This window comes from Aethina tumida, chromosome 1 (genome assembly GCF_024364675.1).
Source record: "Aethina tumida isolate Nest 87 chromosome 1, icAetTumi1.1, whole genome shotgun sequence".
Lineage (NCBI taxonomy): Eukaryota > Metazoa > Arthropoda > Insecta > Coleoptera > Nitidulidae > Aethina > Aethina tumida.
In genome coordinates, this window is record NC_065435.1 from 60422343 (window position 1) to 60441546 (window position 19204).

Genomic DNA, 19204 nt, shown 5'->3' on the forward strand with positions numbered 1-19204 from the left:
AGGCCCGATTGAGTTTCTTTCGAATCACATTTACTAGACCACAGAAAAAAGAAAATATGTAGTTTTTAGTGGCGAGTCCATATTCAATTTGTTAATACCCATTAAGTAATGGTCCTTTATTGTTAGACGTCCTGTAGGGTCTAGACTGAATAACATGTTTATTTTACCTACAATAAAATATGGTGGAGGATAGATTATGGTAAGAATCTTTTTATTTGCGCTGAATGTTGGTCCACTTCATTCTATACAACTTAGTACTAGTACTGTCAAAATGATGCAACCACAAAATGATTTTCAAAATGATAAAACATAAGTCTAAGGTGGTCACAGACTGGTTGCGAGAACAAACATAAATATTTTGCCTTGGCTGGCAAATTTAAATAATAAATAAATAAAATTATCGTATATAATTTAAATTATCCCTAGACATTACGGCGGTGTGTAGATATGTATAATCTATATTATTTAAAAGGTTTATTACATTTGGAGTGACTTGGGAAAAAAAAGCTCTATATTGTCACACCTATCTATTATATTTATATAACGACAAATTAGTACAGCTTCGTGTTCATATTGTTCAGCAGTGATCACAATAATATAAATGTCCTTTATTCTAATTTTCTCGAAATAATTGATATAATTACTTAAATGCTTGCTTATGCAACTTTAAAAAAATTAACATGTATGATTTATATGTAAAGAGAAGTATTCAATCTAATTGATTAATTACAAGTAGTTATTCCCGTCACCTCTCAACCAAAACCATACATCCAACACCTCGGAAGCAACCCAACTTTCCCTTTTCATACCGACAACTAATTAAAAATAACAAAAACCCATCGATCTCGATCGTGTGTCGAAACAGGCGATTGCCCAAACACAAAACCCGACGTGGAGGAACCGATGAGGAACCTCTTCGACGTCTTAGAAAACATCGTCCAGTCACAATACAACGTGCTTCGCAAAACCAGCGCCTCACGAAAATGTTCCGCTCGTGCCCCTGAATCAATTTGTCACGCCACGATCTGCGATGTCTCCGCGATCTTCGGTTGACGGTATCAGTTGTTAAATATGTGTCCTTCTGCGTGACACGAGCTGAATCCGGAGACATGGATGTGATTGTTGGTTTGGTGGTGGTGTTTCTTGGACAGCCGCGTTTGTGGGACGTTGGCGCGAGAGTGGTTGCTGTAAGTCGATCGATTTGCATTTTTAGTTTTTGGTTCGGTTGTTAATTCGGCCACTGGGCTGCAAATGTAAACAAAGAATTTTAAAAGATGTTTATTTTAAGTTCTTTTGCAAATAGTCTTAATTATCTTATATTTATAAACTGAACTTTTTTTCATAAACCAATCAATATACCAAGGGTTAAATCCACATTTATTATAATAATATAACAAACAATTTATAATATTTAATAAAACCTTTTAGATTTAAAGTTCACTTTAAAGAAGTCTAAAATGTCTCATGGATACTTTGAGTTAAGTTTTAATATTCTTTTAAATAATTTAATTTATGTGGTTCATTTAAAGAGTACATTTAAAAACATTTCTTTAATGTTAATAAAGTAGGTCAATACATTAATCTAATTATAACGAAACAATTATTAATATTTGATACAACTATTTAGATTTTAAGTTATTTTTAAAAATATCTTTCAATATCAAAAATTGATAATGATTTTTCTAGAACATGCGACTACTATTAATTGTGATTTACTATTATTAAAATAATCTAATTTATGTGATTTATTTGAAGAGTACATATGAAATCTTAATTGATATAATCATATATTATATCTTAATCCAATTTTAATAAAATGTTGGTTCACCTAATTATAATATATTATAATATTAATAAAAGTGTATAATATATTATATATTTATAAATTATTAATAATTCTATTGAAAAAATATTACAATTTAATTGATATGAATATAAAGATTAAAATAAAAATATATTTAATTAATAAAACTACATTAAACTACAAATTTTTAAAATTAAATCTATTTTTTAGATTTTATATATTATTAATATTTGTAAATATCTTTAATAGGAGGATTTAAGGATTTATTTAAATTGTTTTTTTTTAAATTCGTGTAAAATACATAAAATTATTCATTTCAAATATTATACAGGCAATATTAAGGAAATCAATTTATGAAAATATGATTACATACTTTCTACAACAATGAACTAGGGTAATTATAACAGGTGAATGATTACGAAAGTAAAGAAATAATTTCATTATTTTTTGTTGTACTGTCCAGGGAAGTAATAATTATTAATCTATTAACAAAAAATATAATATATCACGTGGGTACTCATTGTATAAAATAAGTAAAAGTATCTATTGATAAATCAAATCTTTCAATTATTTCAATTATAATTCAAATAATAAATTTCAGTTAAATTATTATATTATGTTAAGTCTCAGATTTCTAAAATAAATTATTGTAACGATCTTAAGTATATACTTTTAAAATTACATTTTTAGCAAATATGAAATCTATTTTTGAATTTAATTCTGACCTAGAAATAAATTTTAAATTGAAATTTATAGTTAGTTTGGACAGTTCAGAACAGTGTTTTTCAATCCTTTTCATGATGTAATTAATAAAATAATAATAAATAAAATTAATAAATTATTATTATTAATAAAAAAAATAATGTATGAACCTTTACCCTCTACTTTTTCTAGCTTGTGTTAGAAATAATGATTTATATAACTCGTAATTAATATTGATTTGTGTTAATGTAAGTCCTACCTAATTTTTAATTAACATTTGCTTAAGAAATATATTTTGAACTAGAATACTTAAATTGTTTTAACTTGAAAAGCTGATGGAAAACACTGATGCAAAAGATGATATCTATTAAAGTTGTTATTTACTTAAATACTTATGTTTTGTCTAAAAAAAGTAAAACACGTATTTTCGCTACCAGAAAGCAATTTATATCTCATTATTAAGAAATCAGTTTAATTATAAGAGCTCTATCCTTATTGTTTAGAACACACCAATTTTGCAGCACATCAAATGTTTCAGTGTCAAATTAGAACGAATGCGCCTCGTCTAATTTTACAAGTAATGTTCGCTCTTCCTTCTACGTCGTTCCAATGGTTAATTGTGGGTCGTCACGCACCTCGTTCAATTGTTTGGGCTTAAATGCCGTGAACTTCGCGTACGACCAAACGAACACCCTGTCATTATAACTGTATTCTGATATTCGGTCACTCCTTCAAATTGCGCGCTGAAAATTAATTAGTTCGTGTTACGACCCTTGTCACATTTTCAAATTGCAGGGATCCAACGCAAATCTAGGAGAGGCCTTGCAATTTCTAAGGGAATACGACGATGAGGCATCGAACATGTGCTTCAGGGTGGGATCGGCACAATGGACATACTCGACAAACATGACGGATTTCAACAAGCGCAAAATGATCGACGAACAAACACGAAAAGCTAAATTCGATAAGATTTCGTGGAGAAAGGCGGCAGAATTTGACTGGACCAGACTTCCTGATCCTATGGCTAGAAGGCAACTTAGGATGCTCATGTCCAACAGCAGGGCTAGTCTATCCGACGACAAATATAATGAGGTTTGATTATGAGACTGTTTTTGAAATAGAGGTTTAATGTGCTGGTTTGCATTATATTTTAGATATACCATTTAATCTCGGAGATGAAGGACTTGTATGCACATATAAAAGTGTGCCCTTACAACAACTTCGCCACAGTATATTGTGATCTAGAACTGGATCCAGATGTAAAGAAACTGATGGCGCACTCTAGAAGTAATGCAGAACTTATGCACATCTGGAAAGATTGGCATGACAAGGTCGGACCTCCAATGAAGAATAAGTTTATGCGATACGTGGATCTAGCAAATCAGGCTTCGAGACTTAATGGTAGGCGTAATGAAACTTTAGTTTTATGAAGTTAACTTCATGCGTATATTTTGTAGGATTTCAGAACGCAGGTGAAGAAATGCGATATTCGTACGAGGATGAAAACTTCGAAAGCGAGGTAGCGCAAGCTTTTCACAAACTGCAGCCTCTTTACAAGGAATTGTTTACCTATGTGAGGAGACAGCTTTTCCAGCGGTATGGACCTAATGCCCTCAGGTCAAACGGACCTATACCAGCACATTTATTAGGTAAATTTTAATGTTTAGCATCATTTTATTTAGATTTATTTTTATATCTTTGCAAGGTAACATTTGGGCGCAAGAGTGGAGCAATATAGAAGATCTAGTAAGGCCATATCGGGAATATAAGAAGATGGATGTCACAGATGAAATGTTGAGGCAAGGATTCACTCCCCTTAGGTAAATTATTCCATCTACAATTACCCACATAATAATAATGTTTGGTTTACAGAATGTTCCAAATGGCGGAGGAATTCTACACTTCGTTAGGTCTAAAACCGATGCCTCCAGAGTTTTGGCGGTACTCTATGTTGGAACGCCCAAATGGGAGGAAGGTACAATGCACGGTCAGTGCCTGGGATTTCTGTAACAAAATCGATTATAGAATAAAACAATGCACAGAGGTAAATATGGAGGATCTTATAACAATACATCACGAGATGGCTCATATCCAATACTACTTACATTATGCAGATCAGCCATATCTTTACAGAGATGGAGCAAATCCTGGTAATTTTTTTTAGTTAATTAGAAGAATGTGTGATTAAGTGTATCTGATTTTGTAGGTTTTCATGAAGGAATTGCAAATGCTATTGGTTTGTCAGTATTTAATCCGGTACATCTTCACAGAGTTGGACTGTTCAACAATAGCACCGATATTTATGAGACCAACGTCAATTTTCTTATGACCATGGCTTTGAAGAAAATTGCTTATGCTCCATTTGCTTATTTGGTTGATCAGGTAATGACATCTTAAACTAGGATGAACAAAAATGTTCCTCTAATAAGAAATATTAAATATTATTTTCCTTTGGACAAAATCATGACATCATGACTTTTTGCTTAATAGTACTTCATTGTTCCGTATTAATTTTTTTCGATTATTTACTAGCGACTTTAGAAACATTTCAAAGAAAATCAAGTGGATAATTTGAATATAAAAAGACAAACCATTTTTATCGTCAATTTAAAAAAAGTGAACTTGAAGGAAATATGACATGTTCAACAAATTAGTTCAAATACTATGAGGAGGTTTGTAGATTAGTAGAGGAGATTTGTTTGGTCACAGACTTCGAAAAAATTTCTGCTTTCTAGTAAGAATGTGTTATACTAATTGTCAAACACAGTGGTGATTTAGTTATGTAATGAAGATACTTTTCTGTCTCTGGTATAGGCTCCTTAAATCGTATTTAAAGACATATGGGTGAAACGATGCTGTTAAGAAATGTGTATGAAACACGTAAAATATTATTACGTTTCTTTATTTATTTTTAGTATAAGTAAGAAAAATATATGTAAAATTTTATAGCATAAGAATTCATTAGTTTTTAAACTACTGTATAAAACAACATTAGCAAATTATGGTAAGAAGTTGCTATTATTTTAGTGGAGGTACCAAATCTTCGAGTATGGCGTACAGACAATGAATGCAGATTGGTGGGAGTTGCGTCTGCGATTTCAGGGCATCGTTCCCCCAATTAAGAGAACCGAAAGGCATTTAGATGCTGCCGCAAAGCGACACATTATTGCCGATATGCCATACATGCGATATTTCGTTGCTCTACTGTTGGAATTCCAAATTCACGCGTCACTTTGTGAGGCTGCACGACATCATGGACCACTGCATACCTGCGATGTTTATAGATCTCGCGAGGCCGGTAGAATTCTCATGTAGGTGTTAACATGTTATTTCTGAGATTTTGAATTATTAACGTGGCGCATTTACTAATTCTGTTATAGGGATGTGTTAAAGGCCGGAAAGTCGAGGCATTGGAAGGAAGTCATAAGAACTGTGACTAGAGGTGCAAGCGATTCTCTTTCGCCCCAGCCCATGTTGGACTACTTTGAACCATTGCTTTTGTGGCTACAAGGAAAAAATAAACGGGAAGACGAAAGAATTATAGGATGGAGTACCCGAAAAGAAGACACAGCACTTTTCCAACCACTTCTGTCTACCAGCAACAGGTTGGGAGTCCAGTGGTTTAGCTTTGTGATTATATTGTTTGTAACTTTTAGCTTGTGATTTAGTTTAAATTTTGTTTTTTGTATATAAGAGTTTATGAAATAAAATAGTTATATATTTACTTATTATTTTTATTTTATTCTACTCATGTTTGCAATTAAATTGGACTAAAAAGTGATTTCGAGTGTTTTTTTCATTAAAAGACATAAAAATAATTGAAAGTTTATTAGTCGCCTTCAGTTATTACAACTAAAAAATTATCCTGGAGGCCATTGAAGCTGTCTTCCAGACAAAACATGTACATGCAAGTGGTAGACCGATTGGGCTCCGATGGGTCCGTCGTTAATAACGATCCTGAATCCATTTTTCAAGTTCCTTTTCTGAGCAATCTTCCTTGCAACAATCAACAGATGACCCAGTAATTGTTCATCACTATCCTCAGCTTTGGAGAGTTGAGAAATTGGTTTTCTAGGTATCACCAGGTAATGAACTGGTGCCTGTGGGGCGATGTCGTCAAATGCAACACACTTAAAAGGTATAAAGTATTATGTAATTAATAATTTGTAGTGTATTTGTTACTTTAAGTATTTTGACATTTTCCAAGAATATTAAGATATCAATTAAATATAGAACATTCCTCACCAATTTGAAAAAATGCATGTAAATTTTCTTATTTAGACAAATTTGTTTGAACCCCCATTTCTGAAGTCCTTTTGAGATTATAATATGAATAGGGTAGTTATAAAAGGTTGGGTTTCAAAATAACTTATTTGTAAAATTCTAAATTAACATGTTGAGGTATATTTGATTTCAGAGGTTCAATGAAAGCTACTAATATTTGATTATAATATTCAACTTCAAACAGATAACGGAAAGTCCAGTGGCCAATGTATTAAGTCCCTACAATTGCAATTTCACTAGCAGGTTTTTGTTACAATTATGTTACGCTCCATAATACTTCGAATTTTGTTGTTAATAATATAATTTTTGTGAAAAACTAATGTAATTTTTTTACACATAACCTATACACATACACTATACTACAAATAAAACTGAACATCAATATATGTATATGCAACTCTTACCAAGTGGTCTTCATAGATAAAATTGCAGGGGATCTCTTTTCTCAATATTTTACCAAAAATAGTGTCTTCGCCGGCCTGAGCCGTCTGTGCCAGTTGGACCTCATCGGCCATTTTTTCCGACTACATAAAGCGCAGGCGCACGTTTGAAAATTTGAACACATTGTTTTTAAAAAATGTTTATTAAATCAAGCGTACAAAAGTATGCAAATAAATAACTTAATCGAGGAACTTAAAATAGTAACATAATATAGCATAAAAATAAAAAAAATATAATAAAATAGAATAGGAAATTATTAATTGACTCCAGTTGAACCAAAGCCACCCTCGCCTCGGGCTGTGTCGGTCAATTCCTGAAACAAGATTTTTTGATCAAAACAAGCTTTTCATGATAAAAAAAACCAAAAGAAATAAGTGATATTTTACCTTAACTTCTACAAGTTTAGGATAGTAGATTTTTTCACAGATGAGCTGGGCAATACGGTCACCTGGTTGAACAGCAAAATCATTGTCTCCATGATTGAACAGCACTACTTTCAAAATGCCTCTGTAATCTTCGTCAACTACACCCGCTGGAATTAAATCAAATGTGATGACTCATTCAAAAACTAACAAAAATTCTTACCTCCAACATCGATGAAGTTTTTGGCTGCGAGACCACTTCTGGGGGCGATTCTACCGTAACATCCCTCGGGAAGCTGTATTTTAATACCGGTGTCAATTATCTCTTTACCTTTGGCGGGAACAACGTAGGCAAAGGCGCTTTTTAGATCGTAACCGGCGGCTTTGTCGGAGCCCCTAACTGGTGGATGGGCTTCCGGGACCGTTTTGGTGTATTTCAACACGGGCTCGTTGGATGTTCCGTTGATAACCATTTTCGTAGTGGTAGTTTTCAAGCGTGGTCTACAAACTGAACCGGCACCTAAAAGGTTACACAGCGAAATGAGGGTTTCGCGCGAAAATTTAGGCGGTTGCATTTGGCGGGTAAATATTGACAGTGTAGGCAAATTTAAGTGAAAAAACAGGCTGGTTGCCGATTCCTTGCTTTTTTAGGTCTGTGCTATAACAAATACATAAAATAATTATTAAACGAAAACGTGAATACAAATTTGATATGTGATCATTTAAAAATATGTGATGATTTAAAAATTTAAATGAAAAATATGAATTATTTATATATTCTTCCACATATACAAAGAAAAATTTCTCAAACGTCGTTTAAATGAATAAAATAATTATTTGTAAAATGAAATAAACAAATTTCCAGTATAAAACTTATTTTAAATTGCGATCATTAAAATTTTGATTTGATGTGATTTAGCAAGAGGATAAGTTACTCACAATATCAAATCTATATCGATTTATTCCTGTTCTGTATAAAATTTTGTGTAATAATCAGGAAAATTAAAATAATGACAATAAATATTGTATAGGTTAAGAGTTCTTCCTCTTCCACTATTGATCATAACACTGAGTAGAGTTGCCAGTTTTAAAAATGTAATAAAAGAACGAGAGGAATGAAAATATACTGGATACATTTGAAACTAAAAAATGTACATCATGTAATGTTTATTAACTAATTGGGTATGCAAATAAGAAAACATCGATGTTTGTCATCAATGTTATCATAGTAACAAAATGATTTCAAAAAATGTTTTACTCGATATGTAGTGTAGTGTTTGGTCATTTATATTGTATTTTGTATTTATCTCCTTAAAAATGCTTCACATTATTTCTGAATAATATACACAATACTAAATATTAACTTAAAGGGTTCATATTATTAATAGTTTAATACTTTATTTATATATATTATCTCCGAAGTTGTATTTATTTATATCAATAAAATATTAATTGCCAAATGAATAATTTAATATTATATTTATAGATATAATATTACCTCCCATATCGATGAAGTTTTTTCTGCCAGAGCCCTTCTTCTGGAAATTCTATCCTAACATCTCTCAGGAAGATGTATTTTAATGCCTATATTAATTATCTTTGTTGGGTACAACGTAACTATTGACAGCATTTTTTAGATCGTGGCCAGCAACTTTGTTGGGGCCTTTAGTTGGCAGATGGACTTCCAAATTTTCTTGATATATTTCAACTCAGTTTTGTTAGATGTTCCTTTCAAACCCTCATTGGTACAAACTGAATCGGCACCTAAAATATTACACAATGAACTGAAGAAGATTTATAGTGGAGTTAAAAAAGATAAATAAAACAATAGAGTTTGGACATTTGTTTTTCATTTTTACATTCACTAAAAATTATACCTACTGCTACACATATATAATACAAATATTAATTATTAAATGGTAAATTGATTATATATAGATGTATTTTTTTTAATTATTGATGCTTCAATATTTATTTTAAATATGTTTGCACCTCTGTGAATAAGTAATAAAAAAGTAAAAATGTTTTGTAATAATAAATTACATACAACACTATTATTGGATGTATGTATATACATGATGTGTGAAATGTAGTTTCATATAAAAGTATTAGATGAAACTTTGTTAAAATTATTGTGAAATAGGATAAAATCTAACTTTCAAATTGGACATAAACTAATGACAAACAAAAACAGTAGACTCGAATTAGAAATTATATTTTATTATTTTTATTTTTTCTTATAAGAATTAGAGGGAAATGGGGAGCAGGTGATAAGAACAGGACAGTGATAGTACAAATCTGTATTTAGTTTTTTATTTATCTCCTTAAAACGCTTTACAATAGTTCTGATTGATATAATATACACAATTCTAAATATTAATTTATCAAAGGGATCATTATCAATAATTTAATATTTTATTTATACATATAATAAAAAGTCATGTAAAAATTGGCCGTTTTATAATAAGCTTGATTGAATACAGCCCTATTAGTGAATAGGGACCACCCTAACAATTTAGAATCATAAAAATATAACTATATTAAACAAATGGCCGTTTTACAAAAAATGGAATGAGGCACATATTTCATATTAAAAAAGAAATAAAAAAAGTGATATAATCTTAAATAAATAAAATGTAAATGCTCGTAGAAAATCGTATGAAATAAAGAATTAACCTGACATAATCAATTTGACGAACTCTTCGTAGTTTACGTTGCCCTGAGCGTCTTCCTGGCCTTGCAGGAGTTGTTCAACCTGAAAAATATTTTCAATTTAATAAAAATAAACAATTGATTAATTAAAGCAATAACAACCTCGTCGTCGGTCAACTTTTCGCCCAAAGTTGTGAGCAGATGGCGAAGTTCGGCGGAACTGATGTAACCATTTCCATCCTTGTCAAAGTGGCGCAGACCTTCGATGAAATCTTCGGCAGTGTCTGCACTTCGCGATTTGGAAATTTGCTGCAAAAATGTTATTTATGTGTTTTTTAATAAATTCAAATTTGTTCAGTATAGATTTAACTACAAGTAAATTTGATTATGTGTAACATTATTACAATAACTATTTTGTTTTATTATATGCTTATTATATACTTATTATATACTATTTAAGTATTTTAACATTTTACTCTACAAATACATACAAAATAATCACCAGTAAAAGAAACAATTGTTTGCCAATGTAATACATATCAATGTATCAAAGTTTTAGAGGAATATATAAGATATAAAGTACTGTACTAGTTACTACTTACTAGGAGAAGTCGTTTTTGATTTACATTGTAACAAAGTGGACCGAATATAACAAAGTAAAATATTCAATACATTTATAAAATATTGGAGTATGGGTTTTTTAATGTTTCATTTTGTTTTTTTTTTGTTTTACGTCGGTTTAAATTATACTGACAAAAAGAACTTATAAATGGTAAAATTAAATGTTATAGTTTCTTAAACAATACATTTAAATGAAATAGTTTATAAAACATATATTATTTTTAAAACAACACCTGATATTGTTTTGCTTATTAGACATATTCATACATTAAAAAAGCATTATTCAAATATGTTAAGTTTGTTTAATCTTGCTACAATACAATTTTAAGCCTAAGGCAAGATAAGATAGGTGTTTCAAAAACATGATAACTTTGTCTAGAATACTTAAAAAACACTTAGGTAGCTAACTTTATCAATCAATTTTATCTAGAGTACACTTACTTGGTAAATTGGAAGGAACACCTCAAAAGAAACTCTTTCATCTGGTTTGTGCTGATGGGTGTATTTTTTCACATCTGATTCTGTGGGGTTCTGTCCTAAGGCTCTCAAAGCATCACCAATTTGTGCTACATGAATTTTACCATCACCTCTGTTGTCGAACAGCTGGAAGGCCTCTTGGAATTCTGCAAATTATACACATTATTATATATAATTAATCAATACAAAAATAAATTATTTAATTATTAATTTAACCTTCCACTGAGGTAAGGGTTAACTTGCTGGGTGGTTCATATAAATACATTTTGTTGTGTCAGACAGAAAATATGCACAGTCAACCAAGTGTATTGCTTCGATTGCAGTTTGAAGACATCTGCAGTATACTTATTAAGGTTGTTCCAGAAACTTTCAAAATCATACCATATAAGGAGAAAACCAACGGGGTATGAATCATTTTACGGTTTTTACGACCTACCTCATCCACTCTATCTTATAAACAAACATGGAACTTGCTTAGGTTTATGAAATAATTGATATTTCTTAAGTTTGTTGTTTGTGACACGCAGTGGCGAGCACATAAAATTTTACGATGGTTCAATATATTGACGAAAACACGGAAAACACGAGAGGAAAAGCAAAGATACGTTGGAGAAGTCTCGGAAAGGTGGGGCACGATAACCTAGATATTGAAACTGTTTGCTTACCGGCCATCTGATCCTCCGTGTAATTAGCCTGTAACAATGCGAACAAATTAATGCGTGTGGACGGAAAACTGGGCCATTTTCCATTGAAAATAACCGGTAAACGAGGCGAATTGTGTGACTTACCATTATGTGTATTTGTTTTCTGACTGAATCAACTGTCAAATTAAAACGTATACTCCTCCAATTGGAAGTGACGTTACTGCTAAGGAATGTGGGCGACCGATAGAATCGGGCGGCAATTTTAAAATGCCATTGTCTTCGATGATACAATTGAATTTTTTTATTTGCATCGGCAATTGTTTTGAAACAAAATAGTAAAAGATAGTTAAGTTGTTAAACATCCATAGCGACGAAAACAGTATTCCAAATTCGGCGTACGTGCGAAGGACGTCGATATTTTGTTAGCGCGAAAATTGTTTGTAATTGTGAAGATGGTCAAACCGGCGATCGAAGAGATTGCGGCCAAGAACTCTGATTTACCCGCACCCTTGGGATGCACGAAGACGCTCACACTGGAGAAAATAAAGAAGTGTATCGAGGGAATGAGTCAAAACTGCCAAGTAAAATTCAACAATATAAATAATATTATTACGAAGGCGATTCTATTCGACAGAGAGATGAAGCTGAAACGTAAAGTAAACAGCTTTGGCTTCGAAAGTAAGAAGAAACTAATGAAGAGGAAGAAACCAATGCGTCGCAACGTTATGGCGCACGGTAAGAAGAAAGTGGGTAAAAAAAGAAAAACCGGGCGATTTTAATAGTATTGTTGTTTAATTTTTACAAAAATACTGACCTAATAATTTCTGAAATGATGGTAACGACTTATGTGTGACGTTTATTAACTTTTACAGTAGTACTTCATTATAAACATTGTAATATCATGTATCATGAACACCATTGTATATATCGCAATAAATCGCATCTTCACGTCTTATAATTGTTTCATTTTCATTTACGTATTTTAGGATGTTTAAGAAACTATTAATAACTTTAGCGAAGTGGTTTTTGGTTTACAGAAAATATTGCTCATTCACGTAGTAGTTATGTAAATGTTCGAGAGATGGCGACACATTTGCATCAATTCAAATTCTGTGTGCCTCTTTTGAAAATAAAATTATATTCTCTTTACTTAGACTTAATTTTATTAACATGTAATAATTAGTAATGTTTAAAGTTGTTTCTATAACCATAAAACATCGAATAAGATAATTGTTATGCCATTTGTCAAATTTCTTCTGGCATTTTGCTAATTTGATCTTAAGAATTCTATTGAAAATAAGTAGCCCTGAAAGGTATGTATAATTGTGGAATAAAAATGCCTTCAGTTTTGACACTTCGTCAGTAGAAAATAATATTCATATAAAACATATAAAACCTGCAACTGGAAGTGGAGAAACACTGACAAGCACTCATCCTTATTATTATTTATAAGTAAGTATAAAATTTAATTTTTTTGATCTTGAATTTATTTATATTATGTGTGATTAAAGTGTACAAATAAAATAATTCTATTGATTTTTATGAGACTGTTCACTGCATACAAAAACAGGGTTGATGGTGTCATCAATTGCAAATGTACACTACAATATTATTTATGAAATATAAATAAATAAATATAAATATAGATAACCTTTTATAATAATGTTATAATATTAATAATTATTATAAATAGTTTTGATGTGCTATAAAGTACATCCTTTATCTTGTTTAAAGTATGACCCATATGAATGCAGGATACCCTCATAAAATTTGTGTTTTTTTCCTGATTTTTAATTATTAGTATAATTTTCCAATATTTTTGAAAAATGAGATAATTTGTGCTATTTTTGATCATTTATTTCATACACAACTTGATTAAAAAAAATCCCAAAATTCCCAAAAAGAATATAATTTTTAATTTTCCCATAGAATTACATGAGACTGGGTATACGTCCATTTCAGAGGATGCTTAATTCAGTAGTTGTAAGTAGTTAAATTTTCTAATTTTTTTAATTTGTTTATAAATACATATTTGCATGCTTTACAATTGAAAAAAAAGTTTGTTAAAATCGTGCAAAAAATACACATTTTATGAGAGTATCCCGCTTTCAAATGGGCCACACACTATGTACTAAGATTTCTTTCTGTATGTAGGAAGTTACCGATCGCATTGATGCAAATACGACTGCTTAAAAACGGATGTGAACTGCGACATATACGAGATGGCCAAGCCTATAAGATGACCTCGGATAAAACCACAATAAAAATTGTTTTGTAAAAGTAACAGGAACCTATTGGGCAAACGCAGGAAATTTCCTTTCCTTTTTACACGATTAACGTATGTAGGAAGTCAAGAAGCGGAAACATTTTCAGGTGATAATACCAAATAACAAAAGTTAACAAAACTGTTTCGGCCCTCCTCTCAATATTACTTCGTATTTCGGGATCGAATAGAGTTTATTACGGTTCTGTATGTGGAGCAGCCCGTGGTTGAATACCATGGAAACAAGGAAAAAGTACGATCATTGTGTTTCAGCAATTACAATAATTTATCCTTGTGTGTGTGTCTGTCGAGGAGTGGTCCGGATGAAGGTAAAACCTTACCATACATAGTTCGTGGACGCTGCTCTCTTATACACGTCCATTAATTTTATGCTCCTTATCCATAATCATTAACATTCCGTGTATACGAAACGTTTTTGCGCGCGGTTATGTCATTTTTTGGTCGGCGTGGGTGCAGCTTTAGTATTTAGATCGTTTCAATAAAGCTGCTGGGGAAGGTTAGAAATAGGAAAAATTTCTATTTTGGTCCTTGAAATATCCATTATAATAAATAATTACCTATTGCGGTCAAAATAGAAGCGTTTTACAGATTTATTTAATTTCATTTTATGTGTATTGCATATGCATCTCACCCGTTTCCTGATTATATCCTCGTAGAAATAATAAATTCCATTTTATTAACTGATTGGACTTTAATATATTCTGTAATAATTTACCATAATGTGTATCTGCCTGTTTTTTAAATTTCTAAACCATTCCAATACATACGTATTTCCTTAAATCTCATTATAATGAAACATATTTCAACCATATATGGTAAATAAATAAAAACTGATACCAGTTCTAGGTGTAGGTACAATAAATGTCAAATTCACTTAAACTTGAACGTTTGAATTTAATTAACAAGAATTACTGGACTAATTGTTCAGACTATTTGATTAGGTCATTTTTTTTTATTTGCACAGAGTTAAACACCTAAGGGTCTGTTCTTAAATTGAAATATCATGGTTACATTAACCAGGTTAATAAATTCTATACTTGAAGTATCTAATTACAAACATATGTTTCGAATAGAGTTATTAAATAATTAGTGATTCAAATATTAAACAACAATTAAAAATTTGCCTGAAAATTTGGGGTACCGTATTCGTTAAGTCTTCTTTATTTTGGAGTATGGATATTATATTACTTAAAAATTATGTTATTATGAAAAAAATATTTCTTTACCAATTTCACCTCTTTACAAGTATTTAATTCTATTTGCAACTGTCAGTTTATTATTATTTTAATTTTTTCCTATTTATACTAAGTATACTCATACTGTATAGTTTATTATAGTATTTATAGTATTAACAAATTAAAATAAATATATATATAGTTGTGGCCATTAATATAAGAACTTAAAATATTTACTAATATTTATTTATTTTATAAAATGTTACATACAATTTTCTGAACTGAGCTGGACAAACCAAGTTTAATTTTTCTTGATTAAAAAAGAAACATTTAATTTCACTTTAATACTTTATATAATATTTTTTTTTGCTTTATAATTTTCCGAATATATGACATGCTTATATTTCTCGAACCTTCTTGAATTATAATTTTTATGTATAATTTATTATTAACGTGATCTTACATGTTGCTGTAGGGTTGTTTTGAATCTTTTAACCAATTTTCACAATTTTGAATTTGAGTTTGAGATTGTTATTTTATTTTCAATACATTTTAGTAAGTTACTGTTATGTTCACTACTGATGAGTAATTTAATGTATTCAATAATTATTATGAACTATAATAGATATTTTCTGACATCTAGTGCTTGATAAATGTGGTTTAGGTTGTATTATAATATTATGTACTTTTTAGGAATGCGAATGCCTTGTGAATTTTAGAAGCTGCATTAATCAAGTTGCATTAGGGGCAAGAAATCACCATGATGTCATGCCATCGTCACATCCAGGTCGTTCTGACACTAATTATCGTAACACTCTAGATTTATTTGCATCTGGTAGACGATTAAACGAACAAATGGTCCAGTTACTTTCGTAATTCCGAAACCGTAGTGACCGTGAATCGTAAATAGGAAATACTGGTTTTTCGAGGAGGATAACGTGCAAATTCGCCAACGCCCCCCATCTCCATTTCCTGTACAGGTAAACACAAGTAAGTCATGGACAGTCGACCTTGATATTTCAATCGCACCAACCTGCGACAATTCTGTATAGTGACATTCCATGAGAAATCACGAGGCGAATGTTCATCCATGCAATTTGGAACACACTGTATATGTGTTTTTTTACAAACTTACTGCTCGAATAGAGAAAATGAATATTCCTAAGTAAGGAGTTTTATGAGGTAAATTTTGATAGCATAGGGCCTTCAATTGATATATTTTAATTCTTTTGTCTTTTATTAGAACAGCAACATCACCTTGATCGTTTCAATAATTGTATTTTATAATAATTCTTCAGGTTCGTGATTTTCGCATTATCGCTCTCTTTTTGATTAGTATAAGAGTCATTTTATACATTTCAATATACCCAGTTTCTAATACAATATTTTGTTTAGGAAGTTCTTTATTTGTTTTATAAGTTAAGGGATAATTTTAACTGGAACGTTATATCCTATTAACTTCACCTAATAAAAACTTTATTATAACGGTCCCTTAAATTTTTGTTGTCTACCGTTTATAGGATTAAGGTAGACACTACTAGTTTACATATAAATATTATGTGTATACACATACTAAAAGATAAATGACAAAAAAGATTGTTTTACAGAACTAGACCAAATAGCATCGCTCGTATTATTTCATCCACTGGTATCATACTACTCCTTGCTTACTAAAAATTTTAAATCTGATCTAAAGCTAAGTACTTGACAATCCTCTTGAGTGGTAAACTCAAAACCCGGATTCATAATAGTTTAATGTGTACGTACCTTGTATATTCTGCAATATTCTACTACGAGACGATGGATTTTAAGATCTTCAGTGTATTTCAAATATAAAATGCGTTATTAAAGTATTCTAAGCTGAATGGTCCCTTTTTAAATGATAAGAATCCCTAATAATTTATAAATACTTTAGCCTTTCACATACCTGGTCAACCTGTTTGTCCCAAGACTGTTTACTATCCACTGTAACACCCAAAATTGATTGTCTTTTCATAAAAACATTGGTGCGTCTTATCTTGGCTTAAGGGCTTCAGTATATTTTGAATTTAAAATGCATCATTATTATAATGTTATTCTAAGATGAATGAACAGCACTCTCTTTAAATGATAAGAATTTCCCCAACAAATATTGATAAGGAAGAAAACGCATCTTCAATTTACAAATACTTTTTATATTTCTTATTAGACTTTGTCAGCATGTTTGTCTCAAGACTGTAACCAAAACTGATTGACTCAAAGGCGATTGCACGAGACACTATGGCATTACGTTTTGTTTTTTCAACTCACAGTGTTGTATCTATGTCATTAACATAGAGCACACTCAAAAATGACTTCAGCATTGAACTCTGTGGTACACCTATATTAAAGTACTTCCCTAGATATTCCTTCATTCCAAGTATGTTTTTTGCAACTATCTGTAAGATAATGTTGCTGGTGACAAGATTTATGATAAGATGATAGTTTTCATGTGTGATGATTCACTGGTGAGTGTAATCAGAATGTCGAAGAAGGCTATAAAGAAAATGACTTTCTTTGAATTTCTACTAATAATAAATCGATTTATTGCTTTTGTATGAGGAACTGAAGATGCTGCTGAATTACGAATAAATTCGTGAAGTGTATACAGAGAAGGATAGAAGTAGTTGTATGTTGCAGGTAGAAAAATTTTAGAAACTCTTGAGAAAGAACGAATTACGGACACAAAAAAATTTCATGCCAACTAAATATAGTAAATTGATACTTTTATAACATTTTTAGTGATAAAACTAATTGGTTCGATTTCCGCTTCTACAAAAAGATCTCAGTATATTGAAGAAAATTAAAAATAGTTTATGTCGAGACTACTGTGCGATTCCATATTATAATCCACCTGAGGTGGAATGTCCCGGGAACGCCTTCAGAAAAATCTGATAGGGAAATCACGTTTTCTGATCACATACATGGTGGCGTTACAATCAGAGCATAGCCGATTTGGCTTGCGAAAGTAAAAGTAAACTCGACAGGTTTTTATTATTTCCAACAGCTATTTAATGGATGCGGTTAAACGAACTGGACCAATGGTTCACGGCGAGAGATTGCCTCGATACTTCCGTTTATCTGATGGTCTTTGTATTACCAGTTACATTAAAAAATTATCAGTGCGTTGAACTTTAATTTTACAAAATGTACATTATTATTATCAACTGCATTTATTTTTTCATCTTCAACTCATCCTTTCATTTGAATGCCTGGTAAGAGTTTTGGTAAGGAATTGTCATCTTAACATTTACAAAGAAAATAATAATTTTATGTAGTTTCAAAATTAAGAAGTTTAATGCAAAGAAAAAGATTAATGTAATACAACGAATGTTACAATATAATAATAAGAATAAGAGTTTAATTGTATGGCAATTTACAGACATCCAATTTCCTAACAAATATATATAAATATATTGATTATATGGTATAGCTCTTATAACAATTTAGTCGTAACTTGAAACATTATTGAATTAACCACCCATAAAATTATGATACTTGAAATCATTAGCGCCAGCATTTGATTGATATCTTGCTTAATAACATACAATCATGGCACGCCAATTTATTGACAACATCAATATTTTCAAGCATTGCCGTCGGGTCGTAAATCTCGCGACAATTGGCCCGCCGCGGCGTTCGCTCTTTTAATTAAAGCCCGATTAACTGAAAAAAATGAGGGTTTGGTCCATAGAACACGATCCATTTTAAAACTAGAAATGGCGACCCTGAAATGTTTG

General features: G+C 31.0%; 4 protein-coding genes across 8 annotated transcripts; 1 reads left to right on the plus strand and 3 right to left on the minus strand.

Annotated features, from left to right (window-relative positions):
- The first annotated feature begins 101 nt into the window (after window positions 1–101).
- On the plus strand, window positions 102–6224 carry LOC109597090 (angiotensin-converting enzyme-like). 2 transcript variants are annotated; one of them, XM_049964820.1, is made up of 9 exons: window positions 102–199; window positions 3302–3598; window positions 3661–3907; window positions 3964–4155; window positions 4212–4326; window positions 4379–4656; window positions 4713–4888; window positions 5534–5817; window positions 5887–6224. In XM_049964820.1, the coding sequence occupies exons 1-9, from the start codon at window positions 197–199 to the stop codon at window positions 6167–6169; spliced, it is 1875 nt and encodes a 624-aa protein (XP_049820777.1). In that variant the 5' UTR covers window positions 102–196; the 3' UTR covers window positions 6170–6224. The 2 variants fall into 2 exon arrangements, with proteins under 2 accessions (XP_049820777.1, XP_019868280.2); XM_020012721.2 differs by lacking the exon at window positions 102–199 and adding an exon at window positions 1101–1187.
- Window positions 6225–6319: 95 nt separating this feature from the next.
- Window positions 6320–7344, minus strand: LOC109598234 (adenosine 5'-monophosphoramidase HINT1). Its single transcript, XM_020014107.2, has 2 exons — window positions 7195–7344; window positions 6320–6636 (listed from the first exon to the last, which is right to left on the minus strand). The coding sequence occupies exons 1-2, from the start codon at window positions 7303–7305 to the stop codon at window positions 6367–6369; spliced, it is 381 nt and encodes a 126-aa protein (XP_019869666.1). The 5' UTR covers window positions 7306–7344; the 3' UTR covers window positions 6320–6366.
- Window positions 7345–7354: 10 nt separating this feature from the next.
- On the minus strand, window positions 7355–9113 carry LOC109598217 (deoxyuridine 5'-triphosphate nucleotidohydrolase, mitochondrial). Of its 3 annotated transcripts, none has more exons than XM_020014086.2 (4): window positions 9092–9113; window positions 7817–8113; window positions 7618–7763; window positions 7355–7544 (listed from the first exon to the last, which is right to left on the minus strand). In XM_020014086.2, exons 1-4 carry the CDS (start codon window positions 9096–9098, stop codon window positions 7488–7490), a joined length of 507 nt encoding a protein of 168 aa, XP_019869645.1. In that variant the 5' UTR covers window positions 9099–9113; the 3' UTR covers window positions 7355–7487. The 3 variants fall into 3 exon arrangements, with proteins under 3 accessions (XP_019869645.1, XP_019869654.1, XP_019869637.1); XM_020014095.2 differs by lacking the exon at window positions 9092–9113 and adding an exon at window positions 8533–8657; XM_020014078.2 differs by lacking the exon at window positions 9092–9113 and having other exon boundaries at window positions 7817–8238.
- A 779-nt stretch (window positions 9114–9892) lies between these two features.
- On the minus strand, window positions 9893–12260 carry LOC109598211 (myosin-2 essential light chain). Of its 2 annotated transcripts, XM_020014067.2 has the most exons (5): window positions 12132–12260; window positions 12009–12036; window positions 11308–11489; window positions 10408–10554; window positions 9893–10348 (listed from the first exon to the last, which is right to left on the minus strand). In XM_020014067.2, the coding sequence occupies exons 1-5, from the start codon at window positions 12132–12134 to the stop codon at window positions 10265–10267; spliced, it is 444 nt and encodes a 147-aa protein (XP_019869626.1). In that variant the 5' UTR covers window positions 12135–12260; the 3' UTR covers window positions 9893–10264. The 2 variants fall into 2 exon arrangements, with proteins under 2 accessions (XP_019869626.1, XP_049820798.1); XM_049964841.1 differs by lacking the exons at window positions 12009–12036; window positions 12132–12260 and adding an exon at window positions 11560–11934.
- Window positions 12261–19204: the final 6944 nt, after the last annotated feature.